The following is a 23,505-nucleotide window of genomic DNA, read 5'->3' as shown; positions in this document are numbered from 1 at the left end:
TTCTAAATCCCTGATCATCACGGAGGGAGTGAACTTTTGCTCTCTGCTTCTAGTTGTCTACATCACGGTAGACAGAGAACAGGCACTGGTGTCCTGATTACCCCACAGTTTCCTTATCAGTAAACAGGGGTAACAGGATGCCCTCTTACCTCAGGTGAAAGCATGGTGTAAACTCTAAAGCATGAAGGAAACCTAGCTGCTCCTTCCATCAGCAAGAGTATACAATGCATGATGTAGAGGTTATGCAGAGTGACTGAGTGCATGCCCAGGGATCAGACTGCCTGGTTCCAACTACAGATCCTTAGCCCGCTGACTATATGATATCAGGCAAATTAGCAACATCTCTGTGGAAGGCAGAACGACCCTGAAAAATGTCTGTCTCCTAATTCCTGGAACCTGTGAATGTGTAATGTTTTGCAGAGGGTATGGAGGGATTAGGGCTACAGGTGGAATTAAGGCTGTTAATTAGATGACTCCGGGATGAGAGGGAAGCCTGGATTATCCAGGTGGGCCCAATGTAATCACAAGGGTCCCTATAAGTGAATAGGGAGGGGGGAGGGTCAGAGAGGGATGTGAAGAGGGCCAATGGATTCTCCTTGAGGCTTCAGGAAGGACCACAGGCCTACGGATGCCCTGATTTTAGCCCAGTGAGACCCACTTCAGATTCCTGACCTCAGAATTGCAAGTCAATAAATTCTGTTATTTTAAGGCATGAGGTTTGTGGTAATATTGTTACAGCAGCAATGTGCCCAGTTTTGTCACCTTTAAATTGTGAGGAATAATAATACCTATCTTACAGAGTAGTGTTATTATTAATAACAGTAATCCCGTGGGATAAATGAATTAGTACATGTAAATGTACTAAAATGTACTAAAAGAGTAAATGAATTAGTACATGTACCAGTCTTAGAACAATGCCTGGCACACAGAAGTGGATTAATAAGTAGTAGTATTCATCCAAATGAGGGGTTCTGCTAAAACTGCTAGGAATACTAAAACTGAGCAATAACACATTTCCTACTTTTTGAGCTACGTATTTTGAAACCTAGGACTTCCAGAGGTGATGAGGCCTGTGTGGAAAGCTGGTGTTTTTGCAGAACTTACTGTCCCCATTGGTGAGTGCCCCATTCTGCTCACTGCTGGCAGGAGCATCTGTTGCCAGGCTAGTAACTGAACGGCTGAACATCTCCTTGTCTGAAGGCTGAAAACAAAAACAAAAACAAAAACAAATGCATCACATTGCTAAGAATCTGGACTGCAGAGCAGAGGAGAAGATCCATGGCTTTTTCAAAAAATTAAAACAGCAGAAACAGAAAACAGGATCTCCTATAATAGTCCCCCCTTATCCACAGAGGGTACATTTCAAGACCCCCAGTGGATGCCTAAAACCATGAGTAGTACTGAACCCTATATAGACTATGTCTTTTCCTATCCATATATGTTGTACCTATGATGATGTTTAATTTATAAGTACAGTAATTTAACAATAACCACTGATAATAAAACAATATAATATAATGAAAGTTATGTGAATGTGCTCTTCCTTTCTCTCAAAATATCTTGTATGGTTCTCACCTATTTTTGGATTGTGGTTGACTGTGGGTAACTGAAACTGCAGAAATCAAAACTACAGATTGAGGGGAGCTACTGTTTTTAGATTTAAATTAAGTAAAATAAAATACACTAAATTGAGTTCCTTGTTGACTAGTCACATTTCAAGCGCTCAACAGCCACATGTGGCCAGTGGATACCATATCCAATAGGAGATACAGAACACTTCCAGCACTGCAGAAAGTTCTATTAGACACTGTTGTCCCAGAATCTTAGGGGCACTGGGAATCTTCCAAAGCCATGTGCAGAGCTTCCTGCCTGGTGACCTACACAGGGCTATAGGCAGGTTGTGAGATATCAATTCCCTTAGCTCAAGGCAGGAAGGGGACTGGTTGAAAAAGACCACAGCAGCCTCATCCTTACAACACAGGTGCTGTAAATCATTATTGGTAAAGGTGTGCCATGCTATGAGAAACGTGGAAAGGCATCACCCTTTGTCATGTGAAGGGAACAGACTTAAATCTGGTCAGAGATAGATAAGGCTATTGATTTCTGAAACTATTTTAGAACCAGCAAAGCCTCTGGCTGCTAGGTACACAGAAACAATAATATGCTGAAAATTAGCTCTGCAAACTTTTTTTTTTTTTTTTTTTTAAGATGAGGTCTCACCTTGTTGCCCAGGCTGGAGTGCAGTAGCATGATTATAGCTCACTGAAGTCTCAAACTCCTGGGCCCAAGAGATCCTCCTGCCTCAGCCTCTGGAATCGGTGGGACTACAGGTATGCACCACTATGTCTGGCTAATTTGAAACAAATTTTAAGAGATGAGATCTTGCTATGTTGCTCAGGCTGGTCTCGAACTCCTGGCCTCAAGCGATGTGCCCACCCCAGCCTCCCAAAGTGCTGGGATTACAGGCGTGAGCCACTGTGCCCAGCTCTGCAAATCTTTCTTATTCTTACAAATAAACTTAGGACATTTGGAGGGAAGAATGGCATCAATAGTTGGTTTTCTGCAGGGATAGAATGTGTAGATGCTACCCAGAACAATATGCCTGGCTCAGCTATAGCTAAGAGTAGTCAGAAAGCAAGTTGGTGTTCATGTATTTCTTTAAATACCCAACTTGTCTCAGGTTGCAGCCCAAATCACTGCAAATGTGATTTGCTCCCTGTTCTTCTCACAGCCTGCATGTTCCAAGAGGCTATCTCATGCTCCAGGATTCTACAAGGAAAGTTGTGATGTAAACAGCACACAAACCTTTGCTGGTTGGGCTCACAAATTCTCTGACTCTTGATTGGAAGCCAGTAATACACAGCAGATAGTTCATGCTGTGCAATGATCCAAAAGTGTATTGGAAGTCAGCTGTTTCCATCCAGTGCAGCTCATTCACGTCTGATGAGCCCCCAGTGAGATGGGTCACTGTGTTAGGTTGCCAGGAACTTGCAATGCACGTGCTAATATCCCAGAAATGATGTTATAAATGGGCAGGCATGGGTGTGGGGGAGGAAGACTCCCAGGTGGGCCCATAACAGCATAATCGATCACAGCTGAAGTTACCATAATCTAGACTCTAACTACTATTCCTAATCTTTGCTTCTATGAGATGAAGAATCCGCAAGTTGTATAAGATCTAGGAGCTGAAAAGCTCTTAAGGAGAGCTGGGTGGGCGAGCGTGTGTACATGGGTGCCAGTGCCCGGGTACGCATGCGTTCCTGTGTGTGCTCGCGCTCTCTCACAGACATTCACATCCATATAAATGAGGCTATGGGTTGGGGCAATAATGAATTATGTGGTGGATCAGGAAGAAGGCAGGGGATGGAAGCCAGCTTTTTCCTTTTATCCACCTGCCACTCTCTTCCTGTCTCACCCAGGGCTGCTGCTGACCTTGAGTAGAACAGCGGGAACCCAAGCTCTAGGCCAGTGGCTCTCACACTCGAGCATACAACTGGATCACCTGGGGTGCTTGTGAGCCTTTTACTGGGCCTCACCCCCAGGAAAATTCGCATTTCTAAGGAGCTCCCAGGTGCTGCTGCTGCTGCGGGTGGAGGTCCAGGCCACACTGCAGAAGAACCCCTGCTCTAGAAGGAAGTGAGGAATGGCGGTGGGAGCCCTTCCCCAGCCCCACCTCACCACCCAACTGGCACCAGGAGAATGGTGGAGTGATGAAAGGCAGGGGCCTGGAGTCTGCATGGGGAGAAGCGACAGTGGGGCGTTCCCTCCATCACTCCCACCCTCCCTGCTGAGGCCACCACAGCAGCAATCACCAGGCAGAGCAAGGGCGCTGGGAACAGATGAGAAGTGGCGACAACGTGGACAACCAGGGATGGGAACAGGGCGAGAAAAAGAGTAAAGGGAGGAGTGGTGATGAGGGCCCAGGAAAGCTGCGAAGGGTGAGGTGGGCGTGTGGATGCAGAGGGGAGGGAAGGAAAATCCTGGGGGTCCCAGGAGGAACGGGGAGTCCTGACAACTTCCTGCCTGCTTGGGCCAGAGGAGTCCCGAGAATTGGCAGGTCAGGAAGCCTAGACTGGAGATGCCCCCTGGTCATCTCTGCAAACGTCTGCTGGCTGCGGGTTTTACACCAGACCTTGGCTCATCCATGCTTCCTGGTTTGCACCCTCTCCTCCCAACCAGTTTTTGCTTGACCTTGAGAAATGATGTCCTGAACAAGAAGCATCTTCTGTCTTAGCACTGCCACGGGACTCAGGGCAGATTCTGAACTCTGCCTTGCTAATGTGACGATGGGCCCCCTCCCCAGCGGCTGGGACTGCTCAGCCATTCAAAAGCACGGGCCTGGGTCAGAGAGGACAAGGAAGGACCTGGACACTCTCAGGCTGTTCCTCGCCAGGGTGGATCCCTGAGGGCCTCGGGATCATCAGGACCCTGTAAGATACTGAGGGCTGGGAAAACGCCAGCAAGGCTAGGTTATATACCTAGGGTGTTGTGGGTCCCAAGCTCCCTCCAGCTTAATGACCTGTTGTTATGGGTTGAACTGTGTCTCTCCAAAATTCATGTCCAAGTCCTAACCCCCAGCACCTGAGAATATGGTCTCATTTGGAAATAGGGTCATTGCAGATGAAGCTAGTTAATATGAGGTCGTGCTACAGTAGGGTGGGCACTAGTCCAATATGTCTGGTGTCTTTATAAAATGGGGAAACTTGGACACAGCCAGCCATGCATAGATGGGAGGTGATGTGAAACACAGAGGTCACCATAGGAATATGAAGGCAGAATTTGGGGTGATGCCTGTACAAACCAAGTCACACCCAAAGTTTGGCTGCAAACCACCAGAAGCCCCAGGAAGGCCTAGAACAGACTTTCCCTCAGAAGCAACCAATCCTGCCAACACCTTGATTTTTGGACTTCTGGCCTCCAGAACTGAGAAACAAACTTGTTATTTAAGCCACCCAGTTTGCGGTCCTTTGTTGTGACAGCACTAGCAAATTAATAGAGGCAAAAAAGTCCCATCCCTGCAGTAGGTTGGAGCCATTTAAGGATCATTCCAGCAGCAGCACTACTGTATCCATTTCAGAAGCCACCGTTTAACTTAGGCTTAGCTCTCCCCGTGGGTTCTACTCAGGCTGTGAGCACATGGGAGCACACTTAGATAAGTAGCTGATGTTCTGGAGCACGCACGGACAGACAGGCAGATGACACGCGCAGGCTCACCACGTTCATCAGGCTCTCATGGTCCCCACTATGCTGTCGCGGCTTCTTTTCCCTGAAATGAAAAGTGAAATGTTGTAATGTCAAATGTGCCCCCTTAAAATCAAGTGCACACTACCCTTTCCTATCCCAATTCTTATCAGCTTTTAAATCTCTCGTTTTAAGAACCATGTTTATTTTGTCAACAAAGACAAAATCAGACAGTGATTTGATGGCCCGTTTGCAGGTGCTGGGGAAGAGGAGTTCAAGCCTCAACTAGGGACTGTCCACCTCCCCTGGCACCCCTTCTTCCGGGAAAAAACATACAAGTTCACAAGGAGAGGACCGAGGCCTGGGCCTGCGTAGAAATTGTTTATACCTAAACTAGCAGAGTAAGTTATACCTTTTTTTTTTTTTTTTGAGAAAATGCAGACAATTATCTCAGAGTCTCTGCAAAGTCACACACTGCAGTGGGATGGAGAAAATACAAATTTTTGGCACGCCAGGAAGGGTACATGCTCTCAGGGTGAGTCATATGTACTTCCAGTCTATGGGAAACTCTGTCAAGTAAAAATAGAATTTGTTTTTGTTTTTACTCGGGACAGTCTAAAGAAAGCCATCAGTTGTAGAGAATACGCCGCCCATCCACGTTCTCTATAAAACAAGGGTGACACCTAGTGGGAACATGAGTAACTACAGAAGCAGGCCCGTCCAGGCCCCGGAAAGCCCCGGCCCTGCGGCCTCTTTGTTCATCTTCCCAATCATTCAGATTCTGTCCCAGCCACAGAAGTCTGGGTCCAGGCTGGGCAGGGATTAGGAGGCTAGCTGGGTTCAGAGAGTCTTGGCTTTTCTCCTCCTGACAGATTTTAGGGTAGGAAGCTATTTCAGAATTTTAAGTGACGCTCCTGGAGTTGCTTCCATGGTGGAGGGAGAGTTTGGACAGGGCTGGCTGACGGTCAGCTGGTCTGCATGGGCCTCTGGTGGCATCCAGCCCATCAGAAGGTTATGTGCTTTGTAACAGTTCCAGAATGTCCTGAAAAATCACTTCTGGTTAGAAAGAACTTCTCTCTGAGCAAAGATTTCTCTTGTGGGGGGTACTGACATTTTATATGAGACAGAGGAGAGAAAGAAGTATAACTCTAAAAAAAGGACACTGATGATTATTTCATATACAGCATGTTCCTCTCCTGGGAAAATAATCTGTTTCTTGAGAAACTGAAGGTCTACACTACACATTTTTAATCATAAACAATCCCTCCAAAACCACACAGCAGCAAACATTCTGTGACTTCCGCGGGGTGGTGGCAAAAAGATGCGCATCACACAAGATTTCAAAATGCCTGCAGATGAAAAAAGACAAAATCCATTTTGACAAGGGTGTGATCGAAAGAACAGCAAGACTTTCATTCTGGGAAGTTTAAAATATAAGGGCTCTTCTAGTTGCTCCCTAGCAAAACCAAATATGGGTTTTCCTTCAGTGAATAAAGAATGTCCCGAGACGCTCTGCAGCAGAGAGAAGAGAGTTAAAGCTAATGCACAAGTTTCTGGGATGGCTCTGTGGCGGGATTCCATTCCTAACAGGCTTTCCACAGAAACTCTTCTGGGTACAGGGGATGTATTAGTTTAAGGCACCGGTATATACACTCTGGTTCTCACCTGTCACAACTAGAGCACAAGAAGATGAGGAAGGTGATGATGAAGAAAATGGCGACAGCGGCCAGACTTCCCCACAGGGTGATCTGCATCTGTCCGCTGCCCAGCAGGCTCCCCGCGGGCCCCATGGCAGGAGCAGGCACTGGCACCAGCCGAGGGAATCAGTCAGTCCTTCAAAGGTGGTGACATGGAGGCAGAGGGCTGTGTCCTGCAAAGAGACCAGTGCGTTTGGAGAGTAATTCTCGGGTAAAGTGGCAGAATCTGTAATTCGGTCCCTGTCAGGAGCAAGACCTTTGCGCAAAGTCAGGGAAGCGTGTGCTGGATGCTGAGAAGAGCCCCGGACTGGACTTGAAATTGGACCCTGGGCAAGTCCCCTCCATGGTCTAGGTCTTTATTTTTCTCACCTGAAAACGAAAGCGGGAACATACAGCTGCCTGGCCCAGTGTTTGAAGAAATGGATGTCTTATCTTGATATGTTTGGGGGTGGATTCTTCTTGTTCCTTTTTTTTTTTTCTTCAACCAGGGTCTTGCTCTGTTGCCCAGAGTACAGGGGTGCAATCATGGATCACTGCAGCCTTGACCTCCCTGGGCTCAAGCAATCCTCTCCTGAACCACCCCCCTGCCCCCCACTGCTGGGACTACAGGCATGCGCCACCATTCCTGGCTAATATTTTTATTTTTTGTAGAGACGAAGTCTCACCATGTTGCCTACACTGGTCTTGGACTCCTGGGCTCAAGTAATCCTCCTGCCTTAGCCTCCCAAAGTGCTGGGATTACAGTGTGCCACTGCACCTGGCCTGGATGGATTCTTAATGTCTTCAAATAAAGATTTCAAGTACTCCATAGCAAATAAATCCATGCTCATTTAGGTTCATTAAAAAAAAATCAGAACAGTATATACAATTCTTATATAGCTTTTGCAAAAATGCAACTCATCATCTGCCGCTGCCCCCCACTGCCATCTCTCATCTCCCTAACCCACTGCCATCTCTCATCTCCCTACCCACTGCCATCTCTCATCTCCCTCACCCACTGCCATCTCTCATCTCCCTACCCACTGTTTTCTGAGAAGGTTTAAGGTCAGTGTAACTAATGAAATAGAATGTCTTTATATTCACCTGCATTTATTTATTCTGAGTATGTTATGTATTCTGAGTATGTTTTCACTACCCTGCTGGGAGTACCCAATAAATGCATTTTCACATGAATGAATGAAGTATGTGCTAAGAATACATCCCTGGGAATAAATAAGACCTATTTATAAACAATTGCAAGAGAAGCATAAGAGCTCTACCTAGTACATTTCCGTACCTGGTATGTACCAGGGATTCTGCTAAATGCTTTCCTCATTTAATTGCTGTCACCACCCTGTGTAGGAGGCACTGTTAATCCCCCTTTTACAGAGATGGAAGCTAAATCCCAGCAGAGCGGTGACTTCCCCTGAGTGTCACAGGAGCTAAGTGGCAGGGAGGGATGAGTCCAGCTGTCTCAGACTCCAAAGCCTGTGCTCTGTGTCCATCAAGGAAAGCTCCTTGTCACTGTGGGGATGCTGGGACTCACAGGGTCACTGCACCCTGTCCCAATACTTCCAAACAGAAACGGTCAGATTCCTTGTGTGAAATATTTTAAGAGCTACAGATATTTTAAAAATGGAGTTGTATATCAAATGATCTGTCATCACAGAGGCCTTGTTTAAAGAATATTTGCTTTGCTCAATTCTAGAACATTCTAAATGAAAAGAAATAGCCTTTAAGTTGGTCTCAAGTGTCATGAATAAGCAAATACTTTGGTTTTTTGATAATAGTGCAATATCTTCCTTGAAAAAGTATTTACATTTTCATTTGCTTCAGTGATAAAGCTGTGACTGTTTTCAGCCATCCCTGAGCACAGACATCAAGACGGCAGGGGTGGCTTCGCAGCAAACCAGGGTGCCTCCTAAAACGGGGAGAATAAAAGCCACTTTGGCAAATGTGGTTCAATTGGACCAAATCATCTCCAGGTGAAACACTGTCACATTTATTTGAATATTCAAAGTCAAAGAATATTAAAAAGCTGAAGAAAAAGAGACTTTTACCTACAATGTATGCAGAGAGAGTTCTGAGAGATGAAGTTGTTTTCCTCAATCTTTGAATCAACATGAACGTCTTCTAAGGCTCTATAATTATATAAATGCAGGACTTCCTGCGTAATACAGAACTTCTTTCTTCCTACGTTTGATTGTATGTATATTGTGCCTGTAAACACGACAGGCGTACAGTAATAACAAGTCAAATTACTTTTGCATGTTTGCCCCCAGACAGCTATAAACAAATGAAAATAACCACCACTTCTGTGATTTGTTGATGCAAAGAATAATTCACTTTAAACTGAGACTACAAATGGGCACCGCAATAGGTTTTAAAATACATTCAAGCAAGCACCTAAATCATGATGACCAATGAAAATATATAAAATACATTTTTATACACAGGTCCAAAGAATACAACATTTTAGGAATCACAGACAAAAGGTATCTATCTCCTGTGCAGGCATCTGTTTGTTCTTCATTCATTCATACAACAGATTAATTGATGCCTATTTATAAAATGCCATGTTCTTAAAAAGAGTTTGCTGTGTGAGTTATTCAAAAGCCAGACATCCATTCATGAAACCTAGTGTGGAATCGCCAACACCTCTCTCCTTTCTGTACATGTTTCTCTTTTCTCTCTCCTCTCTCCTAATAGAAGGAGATCGGTAGAATATGATGAGAGATGTGGGATGCCCAGCCTATTAGAACAGTGCAGGGAGAAGGAGGATGAAAGGGGATTATTACAAGCTGTGGAATAAAGGACGGAACCAGGAGAAAATGTGTTGAAACTCCTGGCTCACTCCCCTTCAATTAGAATTGTCTATAAAGCCACTGAAAGACTTTTTCCCAAGTTCTTACTGTGGACAAAATTCTCACAGCGAACAGAATGATCATCATCAGGTGCACGTTTCTGAGTCAGATGCACTGCAGTCCTCAGGGACAAAGGCCCCAGTTGCGGGGGCAGCTTTCTCCTCTTGGACCCTCTAAGTGCTGCTCTGCAGGAGGACTGTGGGACACCAGTCCCCGTGGTCGTGGGCAGCGCTGGCGGGTCGAGTGGCTGCACCAGCAACTGCCACCTACTCTTCTTTAGGGGCCTGGCAAAGTGTGTGGGTGTTGGTGGGGGGGAGGTGGGGGGAGCGGTGGCTGAGGGGATCTAGACTAACATAATCTTTGATCCTTACAGCAGACGTCCTGGGTGGACAGTTCCCATTTTGGAGAAGATCTGTGCACTGCTACCCTTCTCTCCTGGTCTCTCTCTCTTTTTTCTGGATGTTTGTTTCCAAAATTCTGCTGCCCATGCCTTCTCTGGCTATCTCCTTAAATTTTGGCAGCTCATCTACAACTGAGCCAAGACTGCCTCCTGCTCACCCTCCTGCTCACATGTCTAGATGGACTTCCTGGTAAATGTGTGTTGGTGGACCGGCTCCTCCCCTGTGCATGGGGATGGCCCCTCCCCATGTGTGCAGATGTACATGGATCACTTTGTGTTCCACCTTCTTGGAGCAGCTGAGAGTAGAGGCCTCATGCAGAAGGCCCAGTGCTCTGCCCCTAGGCTGGACCCTCATGTGTTGGTTTAACTGCCCTTAAATGCAGTGCTTGGGGGTCCTCGTTCTGTTCTTTTGAGTGAGGGTAAGGTGGAGGGAAATCAGTGTCCTTTCAGGTGGCCAGGGAGGCTTTTCTTAGGATGAGTGATGGGGGAGACAGTAAGCTGATAGGAGGCATAGTGTATGGATAGTAAGAGCAACCCTGAACAGGAAGGTCCCTGTGGCAATCATGGCATTTCCAGACTCTACACTGTGCCACCCAAGGCAGTGCTGTCCTGTGACATGGTTATGGTCCACAAGGACCATCTTATTTTAGGCTGATTCAATATCAAGTAAGTTATGTCTTGACTATCAGGGATGATCTCTTCCAGCGGAAATATCTGAGCCATTTGGAGGAGCATCCCCTATGATTTTTTCATGAAGACATTTAAGTCTATTTCTCCGAATCCTGTTCTTACTTGACTCAATAAACTTGCATTCAACTATATAATATTACATAGAATATTATTTCTTCTTTTTTTTTGAGACAGGGTCTTGCTCTGTCACCTAGGCTGGAGTGCAGTGCTGTGATTACTGCAGCCTCGACCTCCTGGGATCAAGCAATCCTCCCACCGCTGCCTCTTGAGTAGCTGGGAACACAGGCATGCGCCACCATACCAGGCTAACTTTTTTGATTTTTAGTAGAGATGAGGTCTTGCTATGTTGCCAGGCTGGTATTGAACTCCTCCCACTTCGGCCTCCCAAAGTGCTGGAGTTACAGGCATGAGCCACCACACCCGGCCTATTTCTTCAAAGTTTAAAAAATTTCTCTTATCAGACCACATGTGTAAATATTCTTTGAGTTATTCAACACAGGGCAAAGAAGGACCATTTATTTTAATTGTAACTCTACTAACACTTAATTTTGGCACCTGAATGCTGTACTAAGATGAGCCACAGAAGATGGTAATATTAATGTGATCACAGATTTAGATTAATAGTTGTACATTAATTCTGTTTGCTATAAAATAGGCTTCATTATTGGCTGCATTGATGTAAAGTCATGGCTGGAGACTGTAATATAATACAAGCATATAGTATTGCTGTAAAAGATGCAGTGGTACTACCTCAATCTCCACCCCAATTTTGTATAATTTCGAACTACTGTGAGAACTTGTTGTTTAGCCTTGAGAAAGGTCAGTGCTTATGGTTAAAGGACTTTCATTGGGGATTCTTTCAAAGATTTATCTCATTAATTATTTTGGACTAAAAGGTCCATACTCTCTTAGCTTTTATATCCACTAATTTGTTTTAATGAATAAGTGATTTAATCACTAGAAAAACCACTGGCCTTTAAATTTAACAGCAGGTGTCACTTTTTTTTTTTTTTTTTTTTTTGAGACAAAGTCTCGCTCTGTCGCCAGGCTGGAGTGCAGTCGTGCTATCTCAGCTCACTGCAACCTTCGCTTCCTGGGTTCAAGCAATTCTCCTGCCTCGGCCTCCTGAGTAGCTGGGACTTCAGGCGCGCGCCACCATGCCCAGCTAATTTTTGTATTTTTAGTAGAGACGGGGTTTCACCATGTTGGCCAGGATGGTCTCCACCTCTTGACTTGGTGATTGATCCACCTGCCTCGGCCTCCCAAAGTGCTGGGATTACAGGCGTGAACCACCATGACCGGCCAGCAGGTGTCACTTTTAACCACAAGGTGGCAGCATAATTCTGTTCTCAGCCCTATGCAGCACTTTCTTTAAGGAAAGCTGCTCAATTATTGTTGGTGCCTTATGCTTGGCATTTGAATTGTCTTCATTAGCCTGCACTATCAGCCACCAAGATCAATTCCAACAGGAAAAAAAAAAAAAAAAACCACACAAATTAATGAAAGGTGCAGACCAAATGGCAGCTATTTATTTCTTTGGCCAAACATCCTTAACAGGTAGGTTCTCTGATCATAGCAAATTCTATAAATAATAATTTGGTAGAGTTGGGATGGCCAGTGAGATTAGATATGGAAACAGACACTTTAGAGTTCTTCTGAAGCAGGTCTAGGTCAGTAATGATAGTCATTACCTTTTTACAGCTGTTGCAGTTGACACATAATTAAACATGATAGAAACCACCTCCACTCATGACCCCTTACTGTTGGATGAAATACGGTCAAGGGCCCAGTCCCGGTGGGAATTCTTCCTTCCTGGTCATTACCAGGCGTGGGAACCATGTGGTAAAATGACACTTTATGGGCTCTAAATTAACCAGATTTAATGATGGCGGAGGAAGCAGATTCTTTGGTGGGTTCCCTGGTCCTGTGAGCACACTGACAGCTGCACAGGCTAAGGTGAAATAAACTCTGAACAGAATCCTCAAGCCCCAGAAAGAGTTTTAAGCTAAAGTGTGTAAATTCAGGTAGTCTTCCGTTCAGGTTACAGGGACTGTGCTACAGACAAGCCTGCCACACTGAACTCTGCACGGATGAGTGTCTGTTGGAAACACATGGGGAATCACCTACCAAGATATTTACTATTCCATCCTGCTAAGGTACGAAGGCTTTTGCCTACACATGATTGTTATCAAGATCGCCCTATTCTGATCCTGCACTGAGTCAGGGGCAGAACACACCCAAAGCACAGAGGGTGGTGGAAGGTAAGCTTTTCTTGTTTATAGATTCCTGAATCTTTTTCTAATGTCCCCACCCAGTGATATCTTGACATCTCTTCCTGCAGCAGTTTAAGAATGAGTGTAGATGAAAGAAACCTGGAATGCCTTAACATCACCAGACCACAGTGACCCTGCTATCAGGACTCACTGCTCATGGGAGAGAGACTGGCACTCATCCTAAAAGCAAGTTATAAATCCTCATGGCTGTCTGTCAGCATAACCTGGTCACTTTTTGTACACACCAAACCTATCGATCTGCAAAGAAAACAGGAAAGCTGACCCTTTTGGTGGAGGGGTATGTGGGGCTGTCACTTGTCTTCAATAATACATTAAAACTTACATCACAGAAATAATATAGTTTATTGTTTATAAACACTTTTGCCCCAGACAAGCCAAAAGGCAAGTGAATTTGATGGGTAAGGAATCACTTCTAAGGTTGGTTTCCCCCAAATTCTGACTTGGAAGCCAATTCTCAAGGTTCATTTTTAATGGTGAAGAGAGAGAGACAGAGAGAGACACGAGAGAGGGAGGGAGGCAGAGTGCAAGGGCATGGTCTTTCTAGAAGTACGTATCACATGCACTCTGACAGAACCCTGAGATGCGCTTCTATTTGGGCTAATGCGATACGTTCTACACTGACTGCATAAGGAGCACGGGTAATGGGGATTCACTTTGCACAAGAAGGCTTCATGGAATGTTTCAGACAGTGTGTATTTTGGGCTTTAGGTTCTATTTCTTCCTGCCTTGCATGTTGGCTCATCCAATCTAATTTCCTTGAGGGCAGGGATGTCTCCACCTCACTTCCCACCATATTCCCAGCACCTCTATGACCTGGGAAATAAGAGCCAGTCAGGAATTTTTACTGAATACGTTTCTGTAGGAAGAATGGTGAGTAGATTCTCAAGCAGATTCTCAAAATGCAAGTTTAATTCATAATTTATACCACAAGGAAGGGAAGGAGAGTAATAGGGATGAGTGCACTAAGCAAACAATTAAAAAATAAGCTAAGAGTGTCTTAAGGCAAATCCTTTTTTTTTGAGACAGCATCTTCCTCTGTCGCCCAGGCTGGAGTGCAGTGGCGTGATCTCGGCTCATGACCCTTTAAGGTAGATGTTACTGAATCGATTGTAAGGACTCCTGGGTTTAAGCGATTCCCTGCCTCAGCCTCCTGAGTAGCTGGGACTACAGGTATGTGCCACCACGCCTGGTAATTTTTTTGTAATTTTAGTAGAGATGGGGTTTCACCACGTTGGCCAGGCTGGTCTTGAACTCCTGATCTCAAGTGATCTGCCAGCCTAGGCCTCCCAAAATGTTGGGATTATAGGCATGAGCCACCGCACCTGGCCTTAAGGCAAATCCTTCACTCTGGAATGAACATAGCCATCTGGCTTCTCTGTATTGTCACTGAAGCAGCTGAACATCTCCTGAGAAAAGTCACAGCACCGTAATATCAGTGTCTTCATCCCCCGCAGCAGGCCTCTCAACTCCAGTAATCTCACCATGTCCCCAAGCTTAGTGTTCTTCTGACCCCTCTCTGCAATGACAATTTCACACCTTCTCCAGCATCTAGGTTCCTCACACAAGCCTCAAGGGGGCTGGACCTTCCATTTCTAAAGGAAAAAGGAGCCTTAAACATTGTTGGCTCTCTTTCCAACATTTTTCATCTGACAAATCTAAGCATCCTATGAGTCTCACTTCCTTGGGGCAGCTTTCCTGATGCCAAAACCCTCCCACCTCTCAGGTGTGGCTGAGGCCCGTCTTTTACAAGTTTTTTCCTTCCTTACTCAAAATTGAAATTATGAAGCAATTCAAGTGTCTCCTCTGCTGGGCTAAGCCCCAGGAGGGAGGAACTTCGAACCGACCTATCTGGTTCATAACTGTAGCCGTAGTGTGTGGCACACAGTAGGCACTTAATATTTACTGGATGAATTAATAGTTAAGAGGAAGAAAAGGAGGCAAGAGGAAGTGCATATTGGTCAGATCTTCAAAGGTGGTAAGAGTTGGAAGAAACCCTTTTGCTCTGTCCTCTCAAGTGATGCTGAAACTTGATGGGGGCACAGGGAACCTACAAAAGCCTGCTTGCCCGACCACCTGGCCAGGGTAGGTTGGTCTCCACAGTGCTCCTGCTCACACATAATCCATCACTGTGGCTTTACCCAAGTTCCCTCCAGGGTCCCCAAGAGGCTTGCTACATACCAGTTTTGACTCATAGGCTTGACATAAAAAGCACCGAAAAATGGAAGTGAGCACAGACTGTGTGTCTGCCAGCTACTTTACTGTGGGTTATTTTATTTCGTCCTCATGACCCTTTGCGGTAGATGTTACTGAATCGATTCTATGGATGAGGAAACTGAGGCTCAAAGTTCAGTGCCTTATTTAGGGTCATGCAGCTACAGGCTCTGTCCCCAGCACTTCCTCTTCTAACACACTGCCCAGCACGCTCTCAGCCCCATGTATTCACAACCTCCAGGCGTCTGGCCTGTCTGGGACAGCAGCAGACAGGTGAGGACGTGGGAGCCACACCCATCTCCCTGGCAATCTTAACTTCACTCTATCAGGACTTGTTTTAGGGCCAGAGAGAAGAATGTTCACTCCCATCTGGTACACCCACTGCTTACTCCCAGCCATGCATTAATCATAAACCTCCTTCCAAGGTATCTGGAGGGCTTTACAAACATCCCACCTGCTTTGCTGTGATGGATGTGGTGTCTACAGGCAGGCCAGTTTACTGAGACCAGCACTATTTGCAGTCACACTCTGTTAAGCATTGCTTTGCACTGTTTTTATTTGGCTTCTGAGGGCAGTAATTCAGCCACCTTTTTTTTCATAATAAAAGACTTAACAAAAAATAAACTTCAGTTTCTTTGCCAAGAGGTTCAAAAATGTACCACTTGACACAAATGCCTCTCAATCAAATTTCCTACTCATGGCTCATGATATTGAAAATATCCACTTCCTTTTAGCACTTGTTTAGCCTGGGCTAACTACAAATGCCCCCTTTCGGCAGACAGCTACTACCTCACTGGGACTGCACAGCAAAAGATGCTTGATCTGGGAAAAGTAAACCCTCAAGACTGGAGAAGTAGAATTTAAGAGCAGATGATCATTTCATATGTCAACGGAATGTCAACAGAGGAGTTTGTAATACCGGTTCACTGTGAGCTAGTGCCAAATTAGAGAACGCGTCCTGTGGTCTCTCCCACACCGTTAGATGTACTGCCATCGTAAGGACTGCTGGCTTAACGGTGTTAATATTGTACCCAGCAAGGGCAAAAATGTGGCTGAAATCATTACCCGGTACTTAAATCATGGCTATCTTTATGAAGTTTTAAAAATATTAATAGCCAGGCAAAATATTTCTTGATTCATAAAAATAGAACCAAAATCCTCAAAACACACATCCCTCCAAGTTATTTACTGGTGTTATTGTGAATTACTTAGGGCTGGGGAAATGTCTCAAGAGAGACTAGCTTGATTAGAGAAAGTCAGAACTTATATTTAAAAATATATGTCCAGAGCTTATCCTCACAGCTTTCTGCCTGGAGAGGGCAGGGAAGGCAGATGACTCAAGGGGTGTGACTCCTAAGCCCCTTGTAGAGGAAGGGACAGACAGGGTCATGGTTCTTGTAGAATGGAACTTCCCCAAGGGTGGTCCCTGTTAGCAGCACCTGGGAACTTGTTGAAATGCAGAATTCTGAACCTTCCCCCAGACTTATGACTCAGACACTCGGGGGGTGGGGCCCGGCAACTTCTGTATTAACAAGCCCTGCAGGTGATCGTGACGCACTCTGAAGTTTGAGAAGCACTGTTCTAGAAGAGCTGCTAGATGTATATATGGTGATCTGGGATCTTGTTACAGATTCTGATTTGGCAAGTCTGGAGCGGGGCTCAAGAGTCTGCATTTCTAACTGGCTTCCAGGTGACATCCAGGCTGCCGGTCTGTGAACTACATTTGAAGTAGCACTAGTACAGATGCTGAAGGTTATACAGCCGGATCCCTGGAGCTGAAACCTAGCCTTCAGCTTACTCAAAGATTATGGCATGATAAAGTCAGAGCTTCTGTTTCCTAGGAGCCTTCTTGATTCCCATAAAGGAACTTGAATATAAGGCAGCTCTTTCCCACTCCAGAGTCTGGTAAAATGGCAGTGATCGGGTACATTGCTGCTATGTAGAAGTACAGACCAGGTTCTGCTCCATTCTTTTCCACTGAATTGCTGTGTGGCTTGAAGCGAGTCCAAGCCTCCCCATGCCTCAGTTTCCCCTTCTGAAAAATGTGGTCATTTCAAAAGAAGCTAAGGGTTCTTTTGAACCCTTAGCTTCTATCATTTTATAAGTTGCCAGTGATTCCTAAAGTCTAAGATAAAAATTCAGGACTTTCCACACAAAGGAGAATGTTGCTCCAGCAAGAATCTTAAATTCTTAATGTGATCAATAGTTTCAACTCCCAGAAAGCACAGTCTTAGTAATTCAGAGGCAAACCTGATGAGGCCACAGCAGTTAGGTGGATGTCAGGAAGAGAAGCCATGGACCGCCTTTTTAGTCAGCGTGCAGTGCCGGGAATCACTCCCGACAGCCCTTCCGAAACACCATTTGCGCTCTGGCAACATCACCATGGTACACCGGCTGCAGGGCTGACTTACGAGTCTTGTTATTTTTTCATTAACATGTACTTGGCATATTTACATATTTACAATTCAAATTTAGAGTAGCCTTTCAACAAAATGCGAAGACAGAACCAAAACACGCAGATGGTGCACGGACAGGTAATGCAGAAAGAAAACACTTCTCCTGAAAGCTTCCGAGGCTGATTAAAGGCATATACCCAAAATTTTGAAAATCTTCCACAAAAAGCAAGTTGGAAATGGATCCATTTAATTTCTAATCTCAGGACTTGATAAGCTTGAGGAGGTTCCATATGTGATAAGAGATTCTGGAAAGCTTCTCTGTTTCTCTTACTACAGACAGTCTGCACCTTGGGTTGGTTTCACTGGTTTCTTGACCAATACCTCGCATGATATTTTCTACTCGCTGACACTCTGTCATTCATTAAACACATAATTGATAAATACCTATTATGTGCCAGGCACAATTTCATCTTCTAATCACACCATGAATATGAAACGATATTGGACCACTATAAACTTTGCAAGAGGTAAAAAACTGTTTAGGATTAAGTTCCTAATACAGAGCTGTATTTTGACCACAAATGAAAAGCCATTTATTGTTGAACTCCAAGCTTGTGCAATCAGAACAAAAAAGCCACAAGTTCTTTCACTTCTACCATGTTGCACTAGAAACAACATTTAATCACAATAATTGCTGCTTGATTCTCTTTAGCCTGGCGGCAGAGGCTCCATGGCATTGATGCAGCTGCAATGCCCTTGGACTGATGTTGTTTCAAGCTGAGAACTGTCCCCAATGTGTCTGGTGGATTCCAAAGACAGCCTTTGCATGTTCACACGGTGGAAAGGACTCCCTCCCACGCATGCACCTGACCACAGCCAGGGCCAGCCGGCCTCTGAGGATGGGCTGGATCCCAGGGACCAGGAAGGTGCTGTATAGAGCCTACCTCCCCCACTTTCTGAAAGGAAGAAAACTGCTTTCACTTTACAGTTAAAGTGAAAGCTTAAAACAGAAAATATTCATGCAAGAGGTGACACATGCATTCAAAATCACACAGGGCATAAATGACTGGCAACAGACCAAGTCACCTGGTGAGGAAAAGAGGGGAAGGAGAAGGATGAGAGGGTTGAGGCCAGGACGCAGGGGCCTTGTGCATCTGAGAGAGATAGGACATGGGGGAATAGACTTAGGGGGCTTTCCAGGTAATTGTTTTCTGCTTTACCTCTTTGCCTGTGGCTGGCCTTAATCCAGGGGGAATTCTGTGAGAATGGCATATATATGTATGTATGTATGTATGTATGTATGTATGTATGTATGTATGTATGTATATATTTATATACTCCAATACATTGATCTCCCTCTCCTCTGTTCTCCAATTTAGGGAAGATAAAATTAAGTCAACACAGGTGGGGGAAATCAGTACGACAGAATAGTAACACTTGTGCAGATCTTGTTCTTTCAGTCTGACATGGCTGAATGTGGAACTCAGTGATCAGAATCAGTCATGCTCTTTGGAAGAGGTTCTTGTTCATTTCAAAGGCTGCTAATACCTTGGAGAGCCAAAAAGACCTTGGACCCGATACAAAAGGCAATATGGAGAAAACTGGAGGGTCTCTAGTAGAGACACAACAATGGGACAGAACATTTCTGAGCAAGTGCGTGTTCTGTCAACTGAAGTGATAAGTGTGATTGTGGCCCTATGGAATACCCAGCCTCCATCTGTATCAGAGCGCGTGTCCTGCAGGTCCGTTCAGCACACCTGCCCCTCCATCTGTCAGCCTCATAGGCTTCACTTGCCGTCCTTCCCAGGCAAAGATGCCCTCCAGAATCCCTCACTCCCTGACGTTCTCCCAGTCCTGCCTTGTAACACATGGGGCAATTTGTTAAAGGGCTGACGCCCAGATATAATAGAGTTGGAGAGGGGCCCAGGAATCTACATTTTAATTTTTAAATTTAAATTTTAATTATTTTTTGACACGGAGTCTTGCTCTGTCACCCAGGCTGGAGTGCAGTGGCGTGATCTCGACTCACAGCAACCTCTGCCACCCAGGTTCAAGCAATTCTCCCACCTTAGCCTCCCAAGTACCTGGGACTACAGGCATGTGCCACCATGCCTGGCTAATTTTTGTATCTTTAGTACAGATGGGGTTTCATCATGTTGGCCAGGCTGGTCTCAAACTCCTGACCTCAAGTGATCTGCCTGCCTCAGCCTCCCAAAGTGCTGGGATTACAGGCATGAGCCACCATGCCTGGCCAAGAATCTATATTTTTATCTTGCATCCTAAGTGATTCCCAAGTAGGTAATTCACTAGAAAACCCTTTGAAGGACACAAGTCTCGTGCTTGTGAGTCCTGCACTGCCCAATCCTGAATCTGTTCTCTACCCCTTCTCTCCCTGTGTGGGCACTGAAGTGCCACCTCTTCCTGGTCCCTTTCCATCTCACTGGTTCTGTAGACAAGCTTCACTGTGTTCCTGGTTCATAGTGTGAAAGTAAAAATCTAATCTCATAGCGGGTCCCCAGGGGCAGAGGCAGTGAAACTCCAGAAGTCCACAGGGAGAACTCAGAAAACTGACCCTCCTTAGAAAGTCATGGAGCCAATGTGATTACAAGACCTCATGCACCAAAAAGAATGCAATTCTCAACATGAAAATCACATTGTCTTCCTCGAGATTTTCTATTTTTTTTTCTATTTGGAAATCATGAATAAAATGGAAGTTATGGGTTAAGGCTGTGTTTATGAAAAGTCTTGGAGTATAATGTGAAGAGTTTTACATTTTGAGTGTCACAGAGGTTTTCAAGTTGAAGGATCATAAGTGGAACTCACATTGTATGCCACAGTATTAAGAACTTTTTTGGAGAGGCCTTAGAATATGGATTCATTAAGCTAACATTTTAAAGAGAGCCTTTCCCTGTGCTCAGTTCAAAGCCCTTTGTATGTAAGGCAGTCAACATGGTCACTCTACCCCCAATTTCCATTTTCTTTGGAAAGTAGAGACCAAGGAAAGTCTTCAGGTTGTACAATGAGAGCAAATATCACGGTATGGCTCTGACGGCCCTGCCCCCTTCACTTCTCTATGCTACGTTTTCACTCTTTTTCTGGAAAGGGTATTTTAAAGGCATTCAACAGAGAGGCAGAGAGAGAGAGAGTAGCCTATGATACAGCGGCAAGGTTTGCAGGTAGGGACAGGCATATATTAGAGACATGTTGTGGGAAGTGCAGGAAAAAGGTGCCAACAACATCTTCTAGAAATGTTGAAGTTATTTGATTTTAAGTTAATTTATCATAAAAGAAACATGGATCTCATGGAGTACAAGGTTCTATTAAGAACTTAAAAAATAGGCCAGGCATGGTGGCTCACGCCTATAATCCCAGCACTTTGGGAGGCTGAGGTGCGTGGATTACCTGAGGTCAGGGGTTCGAGACCAGCCTGGCCAACATGGTGAAACCCCGTCTCTACTAAAAATACAAAAATACAAAAAAAAAAAAATAGTAGACGGGTGTGGTGGTGGGCACCTGTAATCCCAGCTACTCAGGAGGCTGGGGCAGGAGAATTGCTTGAAGCCAGAAGGTGGAGGTTGCAGTGAGCTGAGATCGTGCCACTGCACCCCAGCCTGGGTGAAGAGCAAGACTCTGTCTCAAAAAAAAAAAAAAAAAAAAAAAAGAACTTAAAATACGGGAGCTTGAAGAATGACACATGGAGTCAGGAATGTGAGTTCACACTTCTCTGCCACTGAGGCTTTGAGGAGGTCTGGCTGTGCTAAGAGCATAGACTATATTTCTGTGAGTGGCACCTCCTAGAGGCATGAGGTTTGCACTAAATTGCCGTGGCAGTGGCCCTGCCAATGCTTACTGTGAGAAATATAACAGTGGAATCTGGTCCAGGGGGAATCACTGTGTGCTTATTTCTCATGCATCTATTACAGGAAAACTTCAAGAAAAATATATTTACAAAATGGGACAAGAAGATGTGTTTTTAGGACAAAAAGAAAACTCACCTAGGAAAATCAAGGTAGCCACTGACATCTAGTAATTGCTATTGGGAAAAGAAGTTAGTATGTATCATTTTGTCCATCGGATTAAATAATATAAGCTATGTGGCTTCATTCTAGTTCTTTTTGTAAGCAATTATTTCTAACAGTTATGTGATTTCTAGACACAAATTGTAAAACAACATGCTATTATCCCATAAACAAGAATAATTCAGTCTTTTTCACATCACATATTTTAGACCTTTCTCCAAACTCTTCAAAATTCTACTTCATTATACTTAATAAATTGCCATGTTATAGTGTTTCAGGAATAAACAAACTTTAGGGGCAACTGGCTCACTAGTAGTCACTGGTAACACTCTGCTTCCCTTTACGAAGAACATAATTAAGAATAATGTAAGGTGTTCTGCAGTAGCCACTTATCTATCATACGTTTTTGATTCTGTAGCCAGGATCCATCTAAGACACCAAGATGTATGACTACAGTATAGTTCTCAAACTATTAATGATCTCCCAAAGTATACTACTACATATAATATATATAATACTACATATTATATACTAATATATAATATATATAATATAGTAGTATATATAATACTACTACTGTAAGAATTTAAAAGGGTAAGGTGAACCTGACAGATCAAATTCCAATCTCACGTTTCCTAACAGAGTGGTGTTCTGCTCCGCTTCCTCTCATCTGTGACTTCGTATGGCTTTCAGGTGAACTGAAGGACATGCTCTGCCACAGCTCACTGGAATACCAACATCCTCCAGGACTGCAGCTGGCACAGTCCTACTTACATGAGCTCAGGACTCTATGAGGTAGCAGCTGAACCTACTGATGAAGTAACGTCATAAAAGTAGCTGTTATAAAATATTAATATAAGGAATTATCTTGATTTATCTGAATTTCTCATAAAACTATTAAATGACATTGTTCTACTGTGTGGTACATAAAGCTTTATGTGTCTGTGTGATAAACTCCTAGAGATTTTAGTTCTTAGAAGAAGGTTTTCTGTCCTGGTGAAGTAGTTTGCCTTTTTGTAAAAAAGATAAACTACACATACAAAAATCATATTTCCTTTCTTCTTTTCCCCTCACATGGCTGGCTGGATGCTCAAAGCTGTAATTATCTTTAATTATAGCAATTATCTTCGTCTAGCTCTTTCTTTCCTCTGCCTACACCAATGCCAATTACAAGTTTTTTATTTCATATGTTTTAAAAAACCTTATGTTTCTTTATTATAACAACTTCAATATTTTTAGAAGCAGATATTAATTTCTGAATAATGGATACATGAAACTTGAAGTTTAATTACCATGGACTCTTCCTTTATAGATTTTAAAAGTTCTCAATCTCCAGATTATGCTTTAGAAGGAAAATACATTTTCAAAAGAGCAAAGAATAAAAGGAAAAAGGAAGGAAGAAAGGAAAAGCCTTTCCCATCAAACTAACCTTAGGGACCATAAGCTCTGATCTCTAAAAAAATAATGAAGTATTACCCAGATGATAAGATATGAGATATAGAGACTAAGATGCTGAAAATCAAACCAACGGTATCCTAAAGACTATGGCGACCTATTAAATTAGACCAGTGGTTTTCAACCCTGGCTATCCATTGCAAACTTTTTTTTTAAGACAAGGTCTCTGTCACCCTTGCTGGAGTACAGTGGTGTGATCATAGCTCACTGAAACCTTGAACTCCTGGGCTCAAGAGATCCTCCCACCTAGGCCTCTTAAGTACAGGCATGTACCACCACATCTGGTTCATTTTTATTTATGTATTGTTGAGATGGAATT

The 23,505-nt window shown here is 44.2% G+C and overlaps 1 protein-coding gene across 3 annotated transcripts in view; it reads right to left on the bottom strand.

Moving 5' to 3' along the window:
• Window positions 1–23,505, bottom strand: part of PAG1 (phosphoprotein membrane anchor with glycosphingolipid microdomains 1) — a 142,194-nt gene that overhangs the window by 16,101 nt on the left and 102,588 nt on the right. For all 3 annotated transcript variants that reach the window (XR_010134959.1, XM_063709199.1, XM_063709198.1), the window contains 3 exons: window positions 6,847–7,051; window positions 5,215–5,266; window positions 1,105–1,201 (listed from right to left, as the gene is read on the bottom strand). Coding sequence is in view for 2 of the 3 variants with exons in the window: in XM_063709199.1 (XP_063565269.1) it covers window positions 1,105–1,201; window positions 5,215–5,266; window positions 6,847–6,971 (274 nt within the window). In the remaining variant the exon portion in view is untranslated. The remainder of the gene's footprint in view (window positions 1–1,104; window positions 1,202–5,214; window positions 5,267–6,846; window positions 7,052–23,505) is intronic.

Source organism: Gorilla gorilla, chromosome 7 (assembly GCF_029281585.2).
Source record: "Gorilla gorilla gorilla isolate KB3781 chromosome 7, NHGRI_mGorGor1-v2.1_pri, whole genome shotgun sequence".
NCBI classification, from domain to species: Eukaryota; Metazoa; Chordata; class Mammalia; order Primates; family Hominidae; genus Gorilla; species Gorilla gorilla.
Note: the sequence above shows the minus strand (reverse complement) of the source record. Positions and strands in the feature narration are given on the sequence as shown.